We start from the raw sequence: 22,183 nt of genomic DNA, 5'->3' as shown, positions 1-22,183 counted from the left end.
GGAAATTAGATTTTCATGAGGAGTGCATTTTACTCACAGGGTAGTCACGCCCTTAAGGTGGGGTACCTGAAGTGAACAGCCAGAGAAGGGTTTCACCATCTTGTTTTTGGCATTAATGGAGACTTCTGGGTCAAGTTTATGCCCACTCCCAACAGGATGTGGTCATATAGGGGGAGTAGTCACCCTAGTGGTAGGTAGCCCATTGGCTACTAACATATATCGTCCTAAATGCCCCTAAATTGAGTATTTCGGGGTCGCCCCAACACCAGAGAGACAGGTTTGACTACCTGGGAATAGAAGAAGGACAAAGAAGAGAACACTGCGAGAACCAAGCACTGATACAGAAACTCATGGCAAACCCTGTCTTGCTGCTTGCTCCTTAACAATTGCAAAGCCTCAACTTGTCCGGCGGCTGTGTATTCTCTCCAACACTTGGAGCCCTGTCCGGCATTTCGACAACCATCTAGCCTATCCCTTGGGGTGAAGGAGCCATCCATAGGCACCGACCGCATCTGCCCGCTTCACTGTGTTTCATTTATTTATTTGAGGGGTTTTACATAGCGCAAACATAACCCGAAAGTGTCAGAGCGATTTACAGAGTAAGCACAACCGAATAACACAATGAACATAAAGAGTAAATAAAAATACATAGCAACAACACAAAAGAGTAAGCGATATACAGTGGGATATGTGAACAAAATAGCAGCAATTACTCGGGTTACATAATCAAAAATAGGAATACAAAGTAACAGAATACAAAAGATGCAACAAAAAAACAACATACAGTAGTAGATGTGAACGCTAGGTACTGAGGTAGAAGAGGGAGGGAGTTACAGGGAGGGGAGAGTAGAGGCATAGTGTTCCCGAGGTAGTGATGCACAGGTTACGTGAAAGGTGTGGAGTAGGGGTTCCAGTGACCTAGTCCTGTCAGAGAGGAATTTATTGGATGGATTTTTTTTTTACCTCTTTCCGAAAGACGGATGTGGGTAAGTTGCATAGGACCTCCGTGGGTAGAGAGTTCCAAATGTTTAGGGCCATCCCAGAGAAGGAACGGTTGTAGGTTTTCTTTTGCTTGAATTTTTGTGGCTTAAGGAGCTCATGCTTCTAGAGGATCTATTTTCAGCCATAGGGTCGGTTTCTGTGACAGGTAGGAGTGGGTATTGTGGTGCAGCACTTTGTGGCCCATGCAAGTGATTTTGAAATGCATCCTGGCCTCAAAGTGAAGATCGTTCAGTGCACGTAGGCCAGAGGTGATTTGGTCACTTTATTTTAACCTGTGATGAGCCTACCTGTAGCATTAAGGGTAACCTTCAGAGGTGCAAGTGAGATTTTTGGGAGTCCCACAAGGTTAGCACTACTGTAGTCAAGTTTTGAGAGCCCAAGTGCTTGAGTCACGGTTGTGAGGTTGGCCACATGCAGGAAAGGTTTTACTTTCTTAAGGCTAGGCAGTTGATGGTTAGCTCCTCTAGTGATGGCGCTGATGTGTTTTTGCATGGCGAGGTCTTGGTCTAGTGTTATACTTAGGGATTTGGCAGAGTTGACTATGTGTGGGGTGTAATTCAAGGCAGAGAGAAGAGGGTATCGTTGACGTTAGGAGTGGTGTTGGGTGGGGAAATCGGTAAGAATTAAATTATTTGGGCACTGAATTTGAGGTGGTTATGAGTGAGCCATGTGTTTTTGTTGGGGTGACGTTAAAGGTGTGGATGTCCTCGATGGAGGTTATTCTCACGTAGAGTTGGGTGTCTTCAGCATACATATGGTAAGAGATGTGGGAGAGTTTGAGCACTTCAGTAAGGGGCTCCATCTGGAGGCTGAACAGTGTCGGGGAGAGGATAGAACCTTGGGGGACACCCACCGATAGCGCCGATTGCTCTGAAAGAGTATAATGGATTAGGAAGAGATGAGATCGGTTGTGTAAAAAAGGAGGAGAATCCTTTTAGCACAGTGCCGGAGAGGTCCATCCTATGTTCTAGAAGGTCAAGTGGGGGTAGCATGGTATATGGTGTCAAAGGCTGCAGACATATCCAGCAGGATCAGGAGGAAAGATTCATTTTGGTCGAGTGAGCGCAGGGCATCATCGACAATGTGGACCATAGCAGTATCGGTGCGATGACCAGAACGGAAGCCCGATTGACAGTGGCGGAAGAGTAGGAATTGATTCATGTGACTGTGGAGCTGCAAGTGTACACATTTCTTTAGGAGTTTGGCCAGAGTAGGGGTGGTGGAAATAGAGCAGTAGTTGTTTGGGTCGGACTAATCAAAGTTGTTTTTTTTGGATGGGAGGTAACCTGACCAATTTTGAAGCAGTCACGCAGGGAGCCTTGGATGATAGAGGAATTAATTATCCTGGTCCATAGTGGGAGGAGGTGGTGAATGGATTGAAAAAGGAGTTTGGAGGGGATCAGTGAAATGGTTTGAATATTTAAAGGAGGTCAAAAAGTTTGAGAGCGGCAATCTCATTGAGGGTTAAGAAGCTAGGCTAGGACGCGTTATTAGTTTCTTGGGCCGATTAGAAGCAGTGTCTAGATGGTTTTGAAAGGAGGCTGCCTTGGAGTTCCTGATGTGCCTGTTGTAGACGCTACACCTTTGATGCAGGAGTAGGAGGTTGGCCAAGGAGGGAGTGTCTCTCCATGCTTTTTCAGCAAGTCTGAGGTGTTGTCATTCTTCGTTAAGGTAAAATTTTTATCAAGATTTGGATCGTTTGGACAGGATTCTTTTTAATTGTTATGGTGCAATGGTGTCCATGATTTTGGACATGGAACTGAAATAGTCATCTGTGAGGTCCTGGTCATTGGTATTGGCGTGAGCAGGGTCTTGTTCCTGATAGCTGACAGTGTCCGAGTTAATGTTTGTGGTGTCACGGATCCAGTGTTTGGTTTTCTTTGGTTGGCCTTTGGAGGAGATTGCCTCTATAGTTAGGGAGAAGGTGACAAAATAGTGGTCAGTCCAGTTGCATGGGAGAATAAAATCAACGTGTACTGTGTTCTCTTTAGCAATGATTAGGTCAAGGGTGGCTCCTTTCTTATGTGTCAGGCTACTGCAGGCTTGTATGAGGTTGAGGTCATTGAGAAAGGATTTGCAGTTCACAAGCGGGTCAGTGGGATTGTTCCAGCGATTGTTGAAGTCTTGGTTGGTATGATAGTCAATGTTGGAGGAGATAATCTCCATGACCCGTTCAGTGAACGTGCGATTAACACCAGGCGGGTTTTAGAACATGTGGAGGGAGCTCTATGAGTTGCTAGTTGTGGAGAAGTCAATCAAGAGGTATTCACTGGGCGGCAAAGATGTGGCATGTACCTGGTTCACAGAAAGTGGGGCTCAGTATAAACAGGCTAGGCCGGAGGTCTAGTCTAATAATGACTGGAGGGGACCATGGTGTCCAAAATGAGCCCAGAGGAATCGTTTAACCACGATTCCATGAGCAAGAGAATGTCAAGGTCCTGGTCAAGGATAAGCACAGCTATGTAAGCCATGTGTTACACGGCTAAGTGCCAGTTTAGTGCACATTTCAGGGCTATATTAGAAACGGTCCTATCAGAAGGCATATGAGAGATGGTAACTTGAGTGAGGTTTGATTTGTTCATAGACCTATTTTTGGGGCAGGAAGACCTGAAGGACTGGAGATAATCTAAATTTTGGTGGAGGGTTGGGTGAGAGCATCTGGGGTAGAGTTACAGGAGTCCAAGAGGTCAAGTAGGTTTCCGTTTGATTGCTGTCCGACCAACCTATTGGGTCAGGAGGAGTGATTATGGATGGGTGCGGTCATGTACCCAGGCTGGGAGCTCCCTGTGTAGGCAGAGATACGGTCAGAATAGTGGCTGGAGATTCCTGGGGTGCCATTAGATAGGTGGTGAGCAACGTGTGGGGACCACTTGTGTTCGAGGAGATGCGAAATAGTTTGAAAAGGTCTGCATGGATCTGATGCAGGTCCGAGTTTATAAAGTCAAGCATTAGGCCACGGGACAGGTTTCTGAGGGGTTCTACGTTGGGGGAAACGACTGAGTGATAGGGGGAGCTCGCGTCTGTAAGGTTCACCAACAGAGCCTTGGAAGTGGGTGGTTGAGCAGAGCAGGTGTCACGGTGGAACCAGTTAATGGGATGGTAGATGCAGGGGGGCGCTGTGGGAGTGGAGGTGTCAGACAGGTGTCAAAGGGTGGGGTGAGGGGGGTTGTCTGTGGAGGTGGGGTGCAAAGGGTAGCGATGGAACCTGAGGATTGCTAGGTGACCACTGGATGAGGAGTGAGAATGGTAGACTGCAGGGTAATTGGGGATAGGGGGTTATCAAGGAGAGAGGGGAGTCGGGCGAGGAAAGGGAGTGGCCATATCTAGTTTGTTTGAGGTAGGAGAAGAGGTTGTGGAAGGGTTCCAGGTTGTGATTAAAAGACTGAATGAGTACGGTGCCACTGCTGTAGATGGAAATGATGGCGTTGCTGTGGTAAAGTGAGGAGGGTGTGATAGTGAGTGTGGCCATGTGAGATTTTCTTGGTTATGGTGGTGTTGAGTGAGGAAGAGAGAACATTTCTCCATTTGGCATGCTGGTTGGTGGAGAAAATTAGGTTGTTCATTAAGGTGCTCTTGCTGTGGCAAAAGTAGGGGGTCAGTAAAAAGGGTTTCCTTCTTGAAGTTAAGGATTTAATGTTTGAGATTTCTCTTGGTAGCTTTGGATATGTACAAACAAGTAAGGTCCATGATGGGGGTGGGAATAGGGGAACTAAGGGGGGGGAGGGGAGTGGGAAGGGGCCTATAAAGAAGGGGAATATCCAAGTGAGTGGGAGCGTACACAAAGATTGGAAGGTTTCGGAGAATAATTACTGTGGTCGTTTGATGGCCTAGTTAGTGGGGTGGGGGGCCCTGAGGCAGAACGAAAGAGATAAGCTTTTGTGGTCATTATGCATATGGACCAGGGTAGGGATAGAAACGGTCAGAGGGTGAATACAATACAGGATTGGGATGTGGCCCACCTGACAAGGGCATCTACAGAATCTGGGGGGGTAGCACAAAATGGGAGAGGGGAGTGACGAAGGTCATGCACCAAAAAACAATAAAGCTTTAGTGTGCCATGACAACTTTCTATCAGGGCAGAGGGTGATAATCATATCATTTGTAAAGCACGCTACTTACCCGTGAGGGTCTCAAGGCGCTGGGGGGTGGGGGGGTGGGGAATGCGGCTATGCTCGAATAGCCAGGTCTTGAGGAGTCTTCTGAAGGTCAGCAGGTATTGGGTCTGCCGTAGGTGGATGGGGAGGGTGTTCCAGGTCTTGGCGGCGAGGTGGGAGAACGATCTGCCGCCGGAGGTCGCTCTTCGGATGCAGGGGGCTGTGGCGAAGGCAAGGGCAGCGGAGCGGAGCTGGCGGGTGGGGGTGTAGAAGCTGCGTCGTCTGTTGAGGGACGCTGGTCCGGTGTTGTGGAGTGCCTTGTGTGCGTGGGTGAGTAGCTTGAAGGTTATCCTCTTGTTGACAGGGAGCCAGTGCAGGTCTCAGGTGGGGTGTGATGTGGCTGCGGCGAGGGATGTCGAGGATCAGGCATGCAGAGGCGTTCTGGATGCGTTGAAGCCGTTTCAGGAGTTTTGGCCGAGGCTCCTGCTGACGAGGGCCTGGGTGACCTTTGTTCTTGTTTCGGTGGGGATCCACTTGTAGATTCTGCGGAGCGTGTTGAAGCAGGAGGAAGAGACTGAGTTGACCTGCTTAGTCATGGAGAGGGTGGAGTCGAGGATAACTCCTAGGTTGAATGCGTGGTCGGTGGTTGTTGGAGCTGTTCTCAGTGCGGTCTGCCACCAGGAGTCGTCCCAGGCCGAAGGGGTGGATCCAAGGATGATGACCTCCGTCTTGTCCGAGTTCAGCTTCAGTCGGCTGTTCCTCATCCATTCGGTGACGGCCTTCATTCCTTCGTGGAGGTTGGTTTTGGAGGTGTGGGGGTCCTTGGTGAGGGAAGAGGATCAGCTGGGTGTCATCGGCGTAGGAGATGATGTTGAGGTTGTGCAGTCTGGCGACGTGGGCGAGTGGTGCCATGTAGATGTTAAACAGCGTTGGCCTAAGGGATGAGCCCTGGGGTACACCGCAGGTGATCTTGGTGGCTTCGGAGCAGAAGGGGGGAAGGCGGACGCTCTGTGTTCTGCCGGATAGGAAACATTATGCTGTAATAGGGCATAGAAACATACTGTCAAAGCCAATAAAAAAATATCAGATAGTGCATCAGAGTAGAATCAGCGGTTTAAAGCAAGAGTGTTCTGTTGTCACTGGAGCACTTAGGATGAGAGATGAAATCCTCATGGCAGGGACATTCACGACATCTGGGGGGTAGCAACGAGGAGGCGGTCCACAGGTCATGCATCACCAAACAATGTAGTGGTGATGGGGAAGATAACAGACTATCAGGTCAGAGAGAGACAGCACACCTTGGAATAAAGGGGCAAAACAACGAACATGCCCACCATCAGGTCAGAGAGAGAAATATATAATGGGATAAATGGGGCAGACAACACACATGTCAACAGATCAGAGAGTGACAGAATACATTAAGATGTAAATGGGGTAAAAGCAGCGTACAGACAGGGCTTGGAAGAGTGTCCAATAACGCATTACTTAAGAAGGATTAGTTACCTGCAACCCTAGTTCTCTTTCAGGGGTATTCTCATCAATGTCATAAGCACTGAATAATCCCAACAATGTGCAGGGACTCCGGAGAAAATGAAATATATATCTCACACAAAATATATATAACTATATATAAAACAGTAGAGAGAATGCAATAAAGTAAAACATTTCACACCATTGAGGAGTGGAGTCCGTGCCTGCTTCTTGTTTGAAGTCACAATGAAGGACTATTTTTCCTATATCTATCTATCTACCCATCTATCTATCTACCCATCTATCTATCTACCCATCTATCTACCCATCTATCTATCTACCCATCTATCTATCATTTTTCCACAAATAAGGCAATGCAGCCTTAAACAAAACAAGGCTAGGCAATGCTTACAGAAATTGCATTGTATCAATAAACATATGTTTTTTCATTCTCTAACATACACTTAGCTGAAGAAAAAACAGGAAAGCAAAGAGACACTCATGCTCTCCTTATTGAACTGCACAAACTGCAATGTAATAAGATAGGCATTGTTAGCCCCTAGGCTGCATTCAAAAACACATAACAGAACAGAACAGAAAATGGAAGAACTGGCATTGTGCCTTTAAGGCAGCGTGACCCCTTGCCTCCCTTCATGCCTCAGGGGTGACAGTTAGGCCAGTTGTTCTTTGCGGAGAGCTGAGTGTCATGGCACAAAGAGATGACTTATTGATTGATCGTTTGTCCGAGGAGGTGTGCGGGTTATTACTCTGATGAGGATACCCCTGGACGAAAACTAGGATTGCAGGTAAGTAACTTATCCTTCTCTTCCATGGAATCCTCATCAATAGTCATAAGCACTGAATTGAATAGCAAGCCCATCTCCTCCTACCTCTGTAGACAAATGACTAAGAATCAAGAGTTGCAGCTCTCAGCACTGAAATACATTTCTCAAAGAGGCCTGGTCTGCTTGAGTGTCTGCTCTTGTATCCGAATCGAGATAGTAATGTCTTGTGTATGTATGTACCGTACTCCAAGTGGCTGCTTTGCAGATCTCAGAGATGGGGACATTATGCAGCAGGGCCACAGTGGCTGCTTTTCCCTCTGTGGCGTGTGCCTTGGGTGTCGCCACAAGGAGTTTGTTGGATAACTGGTAAGCCAGTGTGATACATGAAACTATCCATCTGGGGATGGAACATTTGAAGGCTGGAAAACCTGTTCTAATGGAACCGTGATTAACAAACAAATGATCCGATTTCCTAATGGCCTTAGTCTTGTCTAAGTAGAATTTCAATACTCTTAAGGTCTGAATGATGGAGAAACCTTTCAGCTGGTGTGGTGGGATTAGGAAATAAAGTGGGCAGTGAAATAGTCTGAATAATGTGAAAGTCAGACGCCACCTTGGGCAGAAAAGCAGGGTGGGTTCTCATCACTACTCCTTTGCTGTGAAAGACTCTGTACCGCTCTTTAGAGCAGAGGGATTGAACTCCGCTCACCCTATGAGCCGAGGTGATCCCTACTAAGAAAGCAGCTTTCATGTACGATGTTGTAGGGTAGCTCTGTTGATCGTTTCAAAGGGGGACCCATGAACTTAGATAGGACCAGATTGAGTTCCGAGGGAGGAAAAGGGGAACGAACTAGAGGAAAGACTTTCTTTAACTCTTGCAAAAAATCCTAAACCACCAGAAGCGGGAGGAACAATGGTTGGGAAGATGACTTTCTACACGCCGTAGTGTCTGCAAGGTGTACTTTGATGGAGGCAATCTGTAAACCTGAATTTGCCAAGTGTAGGAGATATGGCAATATTACCTACCCTTGCCCTTGAATCTGATGGAACCCTTTCTGCACACACCACATACAGAATCTTTTCCATTTAAACGCATAAGAGCATCGAGTGGAAGGTCTTTTTGATACTTTTAGAAAGTTCAAGCACTTCTGAGGAAGTCCTAGATGGCCATATTGAAGGAACTCTGGAGCCATGCAGCCAAGTTCAGCGAAGGAAGGTTGGGGTGATGGATTCTCCCATTCAGTTTGAAGAGGAGATCCTTCCTTTGCAGAAACCTCTTGTGTGGATGCTCTGAGAGATGTAGGAGGTCCAGATACTACAAATTTCGTGGTCAGTCCTGAGCGATCAGGATCATCCTCGCTCTGGAGCAGTACAGCTTGATTAGGACTTTCGGGATGAGAGGAAGTGGTGGAAAAGCGTACAAAAATGCTCCGGATCAATCGATCAAAGGGGCATTCTCCTTTTTCCCTGGCCAGTAGTATCTTGACACAAAGTCTTGCCATTTTTTGCTGGTGTCGTCCACAAAGATCAATGCACAGCTGGCCCCATTTCCCGAAAAGTTCTGCCTCTATATCGTCGAACAGAACCCAGGCTTGATGGTCTGCGAAATGATGACTGAGGGAGTCTGCTTGAGTGTTGTGTTCCCCTTGCAGGTGAACCGCTGTAATGGCGAGTCATATGGCCAGGAGCCAATGCCAAATCGCTTACCTCCAGGGATAGGGAGCAAGATCAGGTCCCTCCCTGCTTGTTCAACTGGTATATAGTGGTTGTATTATCTGTCTGGCCCAAAAGGGAGTTAGCCTGAATGGAGGGGTAGAATGCCTTGAGGACTAGATGCACTGCCCATAGCTCTAGCATATCAATGTGATATGCTTGTTCCTTGGTCGACCACATACCCTGTGTTTGAAGAGGAGCGATGTGGCCCCCTCCACCCCCACCAGGAGATTTTTGTGACTAGTCCACCACGGGATGGAAGCCCTGGCTGACTGGGAGAGCCTGACTTTGTCATTCCATCGAGCTGCACACTGATACCATTTGTCCGCCAGATTCTGCTGCAAGGATTACATTTTAAATCCGTCATTGGAAACTAGAAAGATGCAAGAAGCCATTGATCCCAGGACAGGGGCAACCGGCCGGACTAAAGGCTGAAGAGTGAGAAGATGGTTGCACTTCAGGGCCACAGATGATAGTCTCTCCTCCGAAGGATACGCTCTTCCTACCTTGGAGTCCAGTGTCGCGCCCAGATAGTGTATCCTTTGGGTAGGCTGATGAACGGACTTGGCAAAGTTGACGTGGAGACCCAGCGGTTGAAGCAAACCTAGACATGTTTGATACAGGGCCTTTGTGCGCTGGGAGAAGAACTTTTTAGCAGCCAGTATTCAGGTAAGGATAAACCAACAGTCCCTGGTGACGTAAAGCTGCTGCCACTACGGCCATGCACTAAAGGCTCGCGGGGCCGACTTTAGCCCGAAAGGGAGCACTTTGTACTGGCAATGTTTGGCCCCAACCATGAATGGCAGACATTTCCGATAGTTTGGGTTGATTGGCCCTTGAAAATCCACATCCTGCAGGTCTATCAAGCACATCCAGGTGAGGATATATTTTATGGAGTGCCAGCATGCAAAATTTCTCTCTGCAGATGGACTTGTTCAGGAGACATAGGTCCAATATAGGTCTGAATTCTGCTTTGGGATCTTTCTTTTGCATCAGAAAATACAGAGTACACTCTTTCCTCTTTGTGAAAGAAGAACTTCTTCTATGGAAGATTTTTGTAGTAGAGTGGAAACTTCTTGTTGCGGTAGTTGCACATGGTGGCTTACAGAATTTAATGGAGAAATCGCCGGAGGTGGGTGGCAAAACCGTAGAGAGCACCCATTTTGCAGCGTATTCAATACCCATTGATCCTTTGTAATATTGTGCCACTCTTGTAGACTGGCAATACTCTCCCCCCCCCCCCTCCCTTCCCCAACTGGAGTGGAGAACCGCGACAGAGGAAGCAATTGCCCATTGCTTCCCTGGAGCATTTTTAGAGGTAGAGGTTAGCGAGGAGCTCCCCGACCGCAGGTAGAGCGGCACCCTTGGTAGTGCACTCTGGATTGATGTTGCTGCTTCCTTTGAGACCACTGAGGGACTTCAGCTCTCTGATGATAGGACCTGCGATCAGATCCTACGATGGAAATCTTTTCTTTTTTCCATGCCCACCGCCTTCAGCATGTCGAGTTCCACCTTCCTCTGGGCCATTTCATAGTCTGTATGGGAGCCAAGAGTGAATTACCGGTAAAAGACAGATTCAAAATGCGTTATTGAGCTTCCAGCTTGAGTGCAGTAAGTCGGAGCCAAGACAAACATCTAGCACATATTCCATGTGCGTAAGCATGTGCCGCCAGGGTTGCACCATCTGCTGCCGCACTAATCATTTGGTTTGCTACTAGGCTTCCTTCTTGGAGAACTTCCTCAAAATCTTGCCTACCTTCTTTGGGCAACTTGTCTTTGAACCTCTCAAGGGAATCCCATAAGGACCTATCTTAGCAGCCCAAAAGGGCCGATGCACTGGACACTTCTAGATGGAAGCAGAGGGGCCACACACTTTTCTACCCAAGAATCTTGGGATCTTCTCTCTTTGTCTGTTGGAACAGAAGAAGACGATGCCACTGCATGGATCTTTCTTTCTGCTGCAATGATCTCTGAATCAGGTGGAGGATCCACCCTCAAGAACAATGGATCTTGTTCTGGCAGTTTTTATTTTTGCAAGATCCTCGTAGGAGCTGACTTGAGGGGTGAGACCCTTGAAGGTGGGCTGTCCGTCAGAGTAGGAGAGTAGTCTCTCTTTGAAGAGTTCGTGGAGGAGGACTACATAGGATATCTATGCCCTGGTGGTGTGTGACGCCTACGGGTTGGTGTTCTTGGTCGTCTCGGTTCCGGACCTCTGGGAGTAGTGGTAGGCGAGAGGTCTATAGCCTCTGCCTGCTGAGCCAGAGGTGAAGGGTGGAGAGGCTGAAGTAGTCCAGAGGCTGATCTACATGTGCAGTTGAAGGATTCGGTCAATGTCGTACTGGTAATAACCCTCTGGGAGACATGTGCACAGAAACTGCAGAGGGGGAGATCTATGGTCCCTCTGTTCTTGTTGGGTGCTAGGCACCGCCGTCTGGATGTCCTGCAGTGTTCGCCTTCTGTGTCCGCCTGTCAGGAGAAGGACAAAATGAACCGCTCTGCGACAAAAGTGGCACCTGCACTGATGATCTTGATGTGGATCCTCTCCTCAACGGCACATGCCGCCGCGATGGAGTCAGCGTCGAGCCCCTGGACTGTTCTGTAGACGCTGAGCGTCTCCTCAACGTCAAATGTGAATACTTGGACATCGAGAACTTTTAAGCTACTGGCGCCAGTGAGGAAAGGCGCCATGTTGACCCCGACCTAGGTGAGTGCCGACGTCGAGTGTTGCTGGAAAGATGTCAATGGGGCCCAGATTCTCGACGTCGGGCGTGGAAGTGAGGTCGCCAACGGAGACATGTGCCTCAAAATCTAACGTCCAATCAAAGGGGGGATGAGAGAGCTGGTTATTTTAAGAGGTCCTGTTCCTGTGCTCCTAGGAGTTTAGACATTCATCAGAAGGGAACAGTTCCTCTCTAGAGGCCAAGGTAATGAGTATCATTGGCTTCCTGCAATATTAATGGTCTCTGGGGAGATCTGAATTTCAGATCTTAATGCCCTCACACACCTGTTAGGGTGTCATGCTTCATCATTGGGCAGCCCTCGTTGGACCGGTGCTGCAATGTCCAACAGGCCTGGTGGCATCTTTATCGGAGATCTTCTGATCTGCGAACGCCGTTTGTGAATGGGGTGTGTGGGTTTGAGGAATACAATGTCTCCTAATATATGTGAAAAGGTGATTTAAAATAGGCCCTGGCCCTGTTGATTCTTTTAATAAGGAGTCGGGGCTGGGACTAGGTAAAACCAGTGAGGCTACTGTAATGAGATACGGTATTGAGGTAGCCTATAGTTGACTGGGGCCAACATGTTTCGTGTCTTTTATGCTCCAAGATAGAGCGACACTTCTTCAGGACCGGGGGTAGATATCTATATGTAGTGACCTCTGATGGTCAATCAAGGGATGGGATCTACCCCTTTTAAATTCAAGTCCCTAATTCAGGGTTCTTGTAGGGACACTCCACCTCCAGAAAGTGGGGCAGGAGGCCTCACAGGTAAGGAAAGACGACCAGACCACTTGAACGGGTTCACCTAATGTGGGTGCGGGCTCTCCTTGAAACCGGCGTGTCTGTTCCTCATCTGGATGTTACATCGTGGTCGGGTCGTCTTTCCTTACCTATCTACCTTAAAAATCAGTAGCCACTGGGGAAAGCACTATAACCATTTTCAACTTAAGCCTTCCGAGGTAAAGCTAAGACATGGAGACATACAGGCTAAAAAAAGGTTCAAAGTGGTTTTAAAATGTAATGGTCCATATCACCTTTACTTACTGACCAAATGTCAGTGAAGGCCTGGCTTAGGAATTAATTCTACAAGCAGTAGCATTCCCATGTTATTCTCCTCTCTGAGGATCAATCTTTAAATATTCTACATTATTAAGAATGAGCCATAGGTTATAGCATTTGCGAAATACTAAGAGGCAGCTGTAAACCGTAGTTATATTAAAAAAAAGGGTATTCGGTCTAGCTGGCTGACACAAAGAGACATTTAAACATACATGCCAACATGCTAATTTATTCCAGTTTTACCACAGGCATTAAGGTGTAAATCACCCTGCTAGCATCCGATCTGCTCACATTCCTAATGCGCAAAACTCTCCAAAATGATTAAACATGGGTTACCTCGTGTCACTTTCACAATGAGAAATAAGCTCACAGAGCCTCTCTATGTTCTACTGTACACCACTTTATAAACAAACACTCTATTATACAATCCCCAAAAAGGCTCCGTTTCAGCTGACACTCAAAAATTCTCAAATTGTATTGCCACGCTTTACATTTTGATGTACAGTAGCCCATCTTTTCCAGACTTAACTGAAGTGCCATATTACCATGGATTTCTACAGTTCTCACTAAGAGCTGTATGAAAAGATGCAACTTATTGTGAAGTCAGTCACGTCTCCAAATTTGTTTCTTGAATACAAAGAACCCCTCTAAAACTGGCCTGAATCAAACATAAGGCTCACTTCCTTGATAATAAAATGCAAACACATAAGAAGCTAGCAGATATATTTCCAACACTATCCAAAGAGCCAGCAGTGATTACAGAATCACAATCTAACTCAAAGAACCCTCCCCAACGTAAAAACACAAAGAACCATCCCTTCTCTACTGTTGTTGGGAGACCAAGGAACAAATTCCACCTGTACTCGAGAGCGAGAATGTATTTGGTGTTCCAAAAACACCTAAACACAAAACCTTCCACACACCTCCGTCATCAACACTCCAAGCTGAAGATATGCAAAAGGCAACTTCTCATTTATCCTCACCCTCCCAATGTACCATACCCCACTGTATAATGCTCCATGAGTGTGTAGGAGTACAATAATTCTTTGTACAGCACACCAAGTATCAATTATGTTCATGCATTAATAAGAAACTTAATAATGCATACATGGCTATTCATTTGAAAAAACGAATATAAATTCTGCTTCAACTGTAAGGCCGATATTTCATTTGATTCAACAGTATACCTTGTACACAAACTCCTCCATCTTTTCCATGGCATGATGAGCCTGGAGTGGGAGAGTTAACACGCGGACCTCTTCTTCCTCCTCTTCCTCTTCCTGTGCTGCACTGCATGTCTGGCCATCGCCCTGCATACACAAATGGAAAAATTCAAATATTTCTAAAAACATTCCGAAATTATGACATATTGCACCAACAAACAGAGTTTATCATTTAGAAATCAGAACAGTTAATGTTGTAGTTATGACAGTTTCTCTGTAGCTGTATTTTGCTATATTTTTGTTGCAGGGCATGAGTTAGCATAAGAGATGCTATGAGAGTCACATCAGTCAGGGACACTGAAGGCAGCATAATTTAGGAGTCACTGGAAAAGTCTAACAATTTGTAGCAGAAGTAGTCTTAATTCTGCTGATGTGTAAAAGCACCAACCACCAAAGAAATCTGCAATCTTGATCTTTGCAAATAGATGTGATAGAGCAAATGGTCCAGCTAAAAGAGAATTCTGTACAATTACAGACCAGCAGAAGTGGACTACAGAAATGAAGGGATGCTGGAGACTCCATGGCCCAATTAACAGTGTTGACGCATGGGCACAGTTTTCGCCCATGTGGCCCACCATGATTTGATAAGAAGAGATGATGGCAAATCATGTCATCCAGAATCCATGACTGCCTCCATGCCCAGAGGGACCAGTAAGCTCAATTTAACAGCTGACTGGTACTGCCAGTCCAGAAATGGAGATGGATTTTGCCCAGTGATGTAAAGGTACCGCAGGAGCGGAGGAAGGCATCTGCATAAAGACGCCTTCTCCTGTAGGGGATGACAATTGGATCCGCAGAGAGCAAGTAATTCGACTTGATGCTATCATCAATCTAACAGTTATTAATACATGTACCATTTGGCAGGGAGGGAGACCTCTAGTAGGAGGGAGCTTTGGGTAGGGTGCTTCTCTTCTCTTATGATAAAAGAGGTTCTCAGTACCACACCTGGCTCATGAGCACTGGAACCTATCTCAAAATTGGCGAACACCCATTACAGCGATGAGAGAACATCGCTGGTGCATTACATCGCACATTTTACATCGCGACAACCTTAACAATGGATGCTTTTACATCGCGCATCACATTGCATCACCATGCTGTTACATCGCCATCGCATCGGTTTTCCACAATGCATTTCAACGCAAGTGGGTGAACATTTACACCACGCATGATAATGTTACCATCTAGATACATGAATATGACGTATGCTGAAGTAATAAAGTTACCGGTTACAACGCATTTCAACGCAAGTGTGTGAACATGTATGCTGACGTAATAATGTTACCGGTTACAACGCATTTCAACGCAAGTGTGTGAACATTTACACCGCGCACGATAATGTTACCATTTAAACATCGCGGTTTTACACACACACTGAACATATGAATATGACGTATTCTGACGTAAGAGGCATATGAATAATGTTACCATTTAAACATCGCGCACACTGAACATGTATTAATTGGTGACGTAAGTGGATGGATCCACATTGCATTTCAACAGTGGGTGACATAAAATCTGAATATGACGTATGCTGACGTAAGAGGGTGACGTAGGTGAATAGAGGAACATCGCATTTCAACAGTGGGTGACAAAATATGAATATGACGTATGCTGACGTAAGAGGGTGACGTAGGTAGATGGATTCACATCGCATTTCAACAGTGGGTGACATAAAATATGAATATGACGTATGCTGACGTCAGAGGCATATGAATAATGTTAGCATTTAAACATCACGCTTTTACACAGTGAACATTTATTAATTGGTGACGTAAGTGGATGGATCCACATCGCACTTTTATTGGATACATCATGGTATTACAAAAGTGAACATTTAGTAATTTATTAAAAACGCAATTGTATATGACGTATATGACATTACCCCACTACTTAATTGGGTTTCACACCTCGCGTGCGATGTATCTACGATGAGAAAACATTTTGATTTTCACATTTCTTGGTATTATAGGCGGGCATGGCATTGCGTTATTCGTTGGCAGTGGGAGCCAGTGGTTAGAGGCGGGATCACGCTTTTAGCACAAAAGAAAACTGTGGTAGGACGCCCAACGCACAAAGAACGGGTTTAGACCGACATTATGCGTTGTATTGACTTGCGCTTTTACAGTCTGCAATGTCATGTACTTGCCAATTGGATTCACTGTTTCTACGTTGCAACGCCGTGCGTTGTGAAAATTGACGATGTAACGGTCGTTGCGATGCATTATACGCGTGCTAAAAGCACGCGTTGTAATCGCGTGCGAGGTATCAACATACATCCCTCAAAATTCCTTTTCATAAAGTAAAGTATATTATCTCCTGGAGATAGGGACAACATTTTTCTTTCTGAGAGATTTCTCCTCATAGCTTCTCAGAAAGCTCGGGTGCGCTACAGATCGTTATTTCCCCACTAACACAAAAGAGGGATGAAGGTGAGATGCCGCAGTCTGTTCTGTCACTTCGTGCATGACTAGCAAACAGAGCACCCTGGCAGAAGCTGCACCAGCTAAAGATGGATATGAAAAAAAAATGCAGAAACAATAATGGAGTGTGAGGCAGGAACCTCACGGTAGGGATTTGCAATGAACAAATCAAGCAGGTTCAAATCCAAGCTGCAAAGGGAGGGGGCACGGTTACTTACATATTGTGATACATGCACACTACAGGCCTTGCAGAGTTCTTAAATGAACTGCCTTAACAGTCAATTTCTGGTGCTTTAACATCAGGTTTAGAACATGAGAATAATACGACGTAGTAGCATTAGGATTGCTAACAGCAGGCATTGACCCAGCTCAACATTTTAGCTCCATAATAGCAAAGACACAGAATACAAGCACCACAAGAGGGGTGCAGCAGCAGAACAACATTCCCACATAGAAGTACCGCAATGACTGCAGCCAAGCAAGTTTTAGAGAGACTTCTAAGCATATATACTGCTCACAATACAACCAAACTCCCTTCTGTGCCACAACAGTACTAGATCTGCACTGGTAACAACACTGCATGCTTCCTTCAAAGAGGTTTAGGACAGCAACGCAGCAGAAGTAGTAATGTAAGCATTTTAGATCGCTCAAAATCGGCAGGATAGCAGTTTGCAAGTCCACAGCTTTCATTTAACAAGCAATGCCTTCTGGTTTGGAGTTATTTTTTGTTTCAATTGACCAAACTGGAAAAGCTCAGTTAAGAATGATTTTATTAGAAAGCTGGGAACTAGACACAGTTTTCTTCTGACATGACATCATCTCACAACCATGAGGTATTTCTTGATCGAACTACCTGTCTGGCTATCATAGTCTGAGAGAATAATGTGTGTGTGTACTGGCTATGCGGCTCAAGATCCATAGAGGCTGACCGTTACCTAAACTATCTGAAAGTAGGGTATGGAATGAGACTTGCAGGAGAATTGGTAACCGGGAAATGTCTTGCCACATTTCCTATTCAGACAACAGAATCTGCTTACAGGACTGCTGGCTTCGCCTCTGTGTGTAGGTGAGATTATGTTGGTTAGCTCGATGAAATTGGCCTTAGTGGCCTCCCAGTCCCTGACAGCATCAAACAGTGCAGCTATCCCATCTCCTGCTCATTTTGGCCGATTACCTCCTCTATGATATCAGCAGAGTGGCACCTAAACCAAATTCACCTGGATTCATCTGGCCCTTGGCTTATAACAGAACATCCTGAAAACGTGCATCAGCCATCTTGGCCTGCAGCTGCTCCAACATGCTCTGCACCTCCTTTCATCTCTGACGACATCAAGTAGCGCTTGCTGCGGATTCCAACTGCCACCTCTTTTTCTTGGCTTTCACGTGCCACAGCTACCAGACTGGGGCGCTGGCTCTCAGCAGAGGCCTCATCGAACCATAACTCCTAGTATAGCTTCTACAGTCACCATTCAATATGTGCAACACCCAACAACATGCAATATGGAGGTAAATTGGTAAATTGTTCAGGATTAAAACAGTGCACCTTTAGTAGATGCTCCTACTCTAGCACCCACAGACTTTCAATCCTCATAGGTGTCAGTTTTGGCTGTATTGCATTACCTACAGGGTGCCTTCTAGGTCCTGCTCCTATCATCCAGCTCCCAGTACAGGACAACCACCTCCACCTGTTGGGTGCTCATACACTGCTCAATGCACTCGTCTTGCATGGCTACCTGTCTTATCACGATGGCCTTCAAATGCTCAATAATGCTGCTATCCTGTGCACGCTTCACCCACCAGCTTTTGTGTCTAAAAACCAGGCAAGCCAGAGCTTTTATGTGCATTTTATGCACACACAGAGGGTCAGTGAAGCGGAATCCCCTTGCAGTAAACCCCTGGACAGAATCTGTAATTGCACGTATTCAGGGGTGCTGGGGTAATTCCACCTGTTCCAGAATTAATTAATTTGCATCAAGGGTATCACTGGCATGTTTTCACCAACATTGGAGCCAATAAGAGACATTGCTATGGCCACTGTCATTGCCTTAACTCAGACAGAATGGGGTAACCAGGCTCTCCTTACTCTCAATTGGTATAGTTAGTAATAAATGTTGTCTTGGGAGTGCGATTGGGCAAACTATGCCCAAAATATGAAAATAAATGTATCAGAACGTTCATTTGACAAGTCACTTGTTCAATGCCCCAAATATTTTTGTACAACACTTTTAATCCGCTATTGAAAAAACACTTCAGAGTTAAGTGCCGACGGCAATAAAAAGGAAGAACGCCACAAACATCTCAGCACCAAAACCAGTCTCGAGCTTCCTTACAACAGGGGGGGGGGGGCCTGAACATCAACACCATGTCCAACAAAGGGGTTATTGCGGGGCACCGTAACCGGCGCACGAGAAATTGAAGGAGGCCCAACATATCAAGAGAGCGGCACTGGAGACCCCAGGCAGCCGTATCCCGTGTGCAGCAGACCAGATACTACCTGGAGAAAATAAAGAGACTGCCTATGGATACCCCTGCCTACGCCCTACCCTCGCTAAAGCACAATCAGCAGAGGTGCAGTCGGAGGAGCGGCAGCAACAGACTGGTATGGGGCAGCTTAGAACGCCCGACCGCAGTAGTGCTGAAGGCCTGCAGGCAGCCATGAAGAAAGCAGTAGAGTTGAGTCGAGATGCATGATGTCTCACCCTAACCCCCTGGGGATGTCTAGAGACTAGTTTTTCTCTGTCTGGTTATTAAAATACAGTGCCACTAACTAGGAGTGTTTGAGCGCCTTGGTCTTTTTCCCTTTCTGAGAGACTGAATGTGAAAAACAGGGCTATATTTCGACTTGCTCGGGCCATGCATGGGAGACGGGAGGTTTCCGAACTGGATTTAGTGAGTCCTAGCGCCAGAGGATGTACACAGCAGGGGAAGGGAACTCTGTTACACTGCTCTTTTGTTTTAGAGTTGTGGAGTGCGGCATCAGTGGACTCAACTGGGGGGAATCTTCAGCCCCTCGCAGATACAACCTAATGACACAGGGCCTTAGCCTGGGAATTTCATTGCCACTTTGATATCACCAACAGTGTGTTTCGACCTCCTCTTTGTTGCATTATTTAATACCAGGGAGAGAACGAATAGCGCAGACTGTTGTTTGAGAGGGAAGAACGTTCCTGTACCTGCACACTCTCCCTACATTGTCAGAGAAATCAGATGAGATCTTGCAAGCTACTCAGGCATCCTGCACTCCCTTAGAGTGAACAATTGACACAGTGGCACTAGATGTGGGCCTGCTTCGTGCCATTCAACAGATTGGCCAGAAAAGAGTCAACACTGCCAGTCATGTGAACATCAGCAAATGGCTTCGAATAGAAGTACATATCCTGCATGAGAGAGCTGAAGATGAGGAAAGGCGATCCTACCACAATAACCGTCGTATCACTGGGCTTCCTGAAAAGAGTGAAAACCCTTCTACACAACTCGTTGTTGTTGAGGGTTGACTAATCGAAAAGGTCCTCGGGCACCAACTCAAAGTTCTTCTCGGTGGAAAGAGCACACAGAGTCTTGATGTTGATTGACCCAATCCTCCGCCTCACCCTCTACATGCCCCTTGACCAACAGTGGTGTTATTATTGAATTAGCGAGATAGAAATAAAGTTAGCCAACTAGCTTGTAAATCTGACTCCGACCATAAAATCCATAGTTTGCTGGACTACACAACACTTGTGCAAAGAAAATGGCAACATTTTCTAGAGGTCAAGCCACAACTGAAAGCGTGGATTATGTCCTGTGTACTGATCTAACCAACTAGCTTGGAATGAAGGCAGATGGTGTAGCACATTTCTACACAACTCCAGAGCTGGTTTGGTTACAGGTAAATGGCCATGATGTCGCCCAGTGGAAGCAACACTCAGAGCAACCTAGGGGATCACAAACTAGTCAGCACTGCATACCACGTCAAACAAAGGCCCCTAGGCTACTACGGTCATGTTGAACACTGCCAATGCAAAATGGCCTTACCAATCCAGAAGAAGTGGGCAAGGCATAGGATACTTCAGCATCAGCTGGTGAGCCCTCGGTCCAGGAGGACTCCATTGTCAATCCAGTGAAAGCAGATTACCCCGATTGACCTTCCCGCAGGCTAGAATATCACTGTGTGAGATGCATATATGACCTCACACAGAGATATTGAGGTAGGAAATGCATTATCCTTTGGGAGCAGATTGTTATTTTGGGAGAGGGCAGCAGGTCCACGTGCCTGCTCCCCCTTTGCTTCGTGACGCTCGCCCCAGCTGCCTGGTTTTAATTTTTTCCTTACTGCGGTTATCATTATTCATTTATTGTGTGCTTGGCCTTTCTGCTGTAACATTGTTTCTCTGTAACACTATATCGGCATCTAGCCGTAATCACTGTATCTTCTCCTGCATAGCCGTAACTCTAACTCCTCTTGCATAGCCTATCCATGTTACCCCACTTGCTTAGCCTTTTTCATTGCATCTCTTTAGCCCCTTCTGCACTCCTTGTTTGACTTTGTTTATCAGCCGTTGTCATTGTGGTGGTCTTTTTTTTGTATTTTCTGCCATATTCACCACTCCCCCTGCCACCGCCTGTTTTTACCGCTGTTTTGCTCGATCCCACTTCCTGAGTCCCAGCTCCCCTCCCTCCTCTCAGGACCTACTAGATGGAGGCCGCACAGCAGGCATGCCACCAGTGTGCCAAAGGCAAGCCTGCCTGCACCGGTCCGTGCCTAGACCTTGCCCAGCGCCAGGAACCCTGGTTGTTTCACCTTGAGCAGCCAGACAGTCGCAGACCTCCGAGTCCTGGATCCGGGGCGCATTAACAGCAACAACTGCTGCCGCACATCTTTACGCACCACCAGAGGACCGTTCCCCTGCCAGTATTGCCACTTCACTTGAGAAGAAATCAACAACGCCGGAGACACCGCAAACACGACTGTGTCCACCGCACTGACCATGAGAGCCACGACACAACGCCAGTGCATTTTACTCAATGCATGATTGCTCGGCAGCGGATATTTGGGACACAAGCTCATCCCTTACCCTGGATGTGATCTTTCTCACAGAGACCTGGCTGAATCCTTCCTACGTGCCAGACATTGACATCGCCACTCACAACGGCTACAAGATAATACACAGAGGTGGAATTGCCATAATTGGCAAGGACACTGCTTGACTTTCTCAGACGACTCAACCCAAATAATGGAGCATCTCAACTTCCAACTAAACACAGATGAAAAAAGCACTATCAGAGGCACCCTTGCCTACACCCACCAGGACCACGGCCCAACTTCTGCAACGCCATCTCGGATCACATTGCCATGATTGCCATCGACTCCAAAAAGGACATCATCCTTGGGGATCTCAACTTCCATCTTGCGGTCCCAGTGACACCAAAACAACTGACTTTCTGGAAAGCATGAGCAATATCTGCCTCAAACAACTTGTCACCGAGCCTACCCACATCGCAGGACACATGCTGTGCCCCATTTTAACATCTAGAGACAGAGTCAAGCACAACCATGTCTCACAGCTCACCTGGACCGATCACTACAGCGTACACTTCATCTCTGGACCCACCAACACTGGCACGATGCCCCTCAGCTCCAAGCGCAGAATCTTGAAAAAGATATCAGAAAATCTGTGCAACAACGCTCTCACTTCCAACCCAGAACAGGCTGCA

The 22,183-nt window shown here is 46.6% G+C and overlaps 1 protein-coding gene across 2 annotated transcripts in view; it reads right to left on the bottom strand.

Moving 5' to 3' along the window:
- Positions 1 to 22,183, bottom strand: part of ADIPOR1 (adiponectin receptor 1) — a 253,445-nt gene that overhangs the window by 125,918 nt on the left and 105,344 nt on the right. For both annotated transcript variants that reach the window (XM_085600309.1, XM_085600318.1), the window contains one exon: positions 14,031 to 14,153. In XM_085600309.1, coding sequence (XP_085456435.1) covers positions 14,031 to 14,153 — 123 coding nt within the window. The remainder of the gene's footprint in view (positions 1 to 14,030; positions 14,154 to 22,183) is intronic.

Source organism: Triturus cristatus, chromosome 1_2, assembly GCF_964204655.1.
Source record: "Triturus cristatus chromosome 1_2, aTriCri1.1, whole genome shotgun sequence".
In the NCBI taxonomy this organism is placed as follows: domain Eukaryota; kingdom Metazoa; phylum Chordata; class Amphibia; order Caudata; family Salamandridae; genus Triturus; species Triturus cristatus.
The sequence above is the reverse complement of the archived record's forward strand: the minus strand, read 5'-3'. Positions and strand labels throughout refer to the sequence as shown.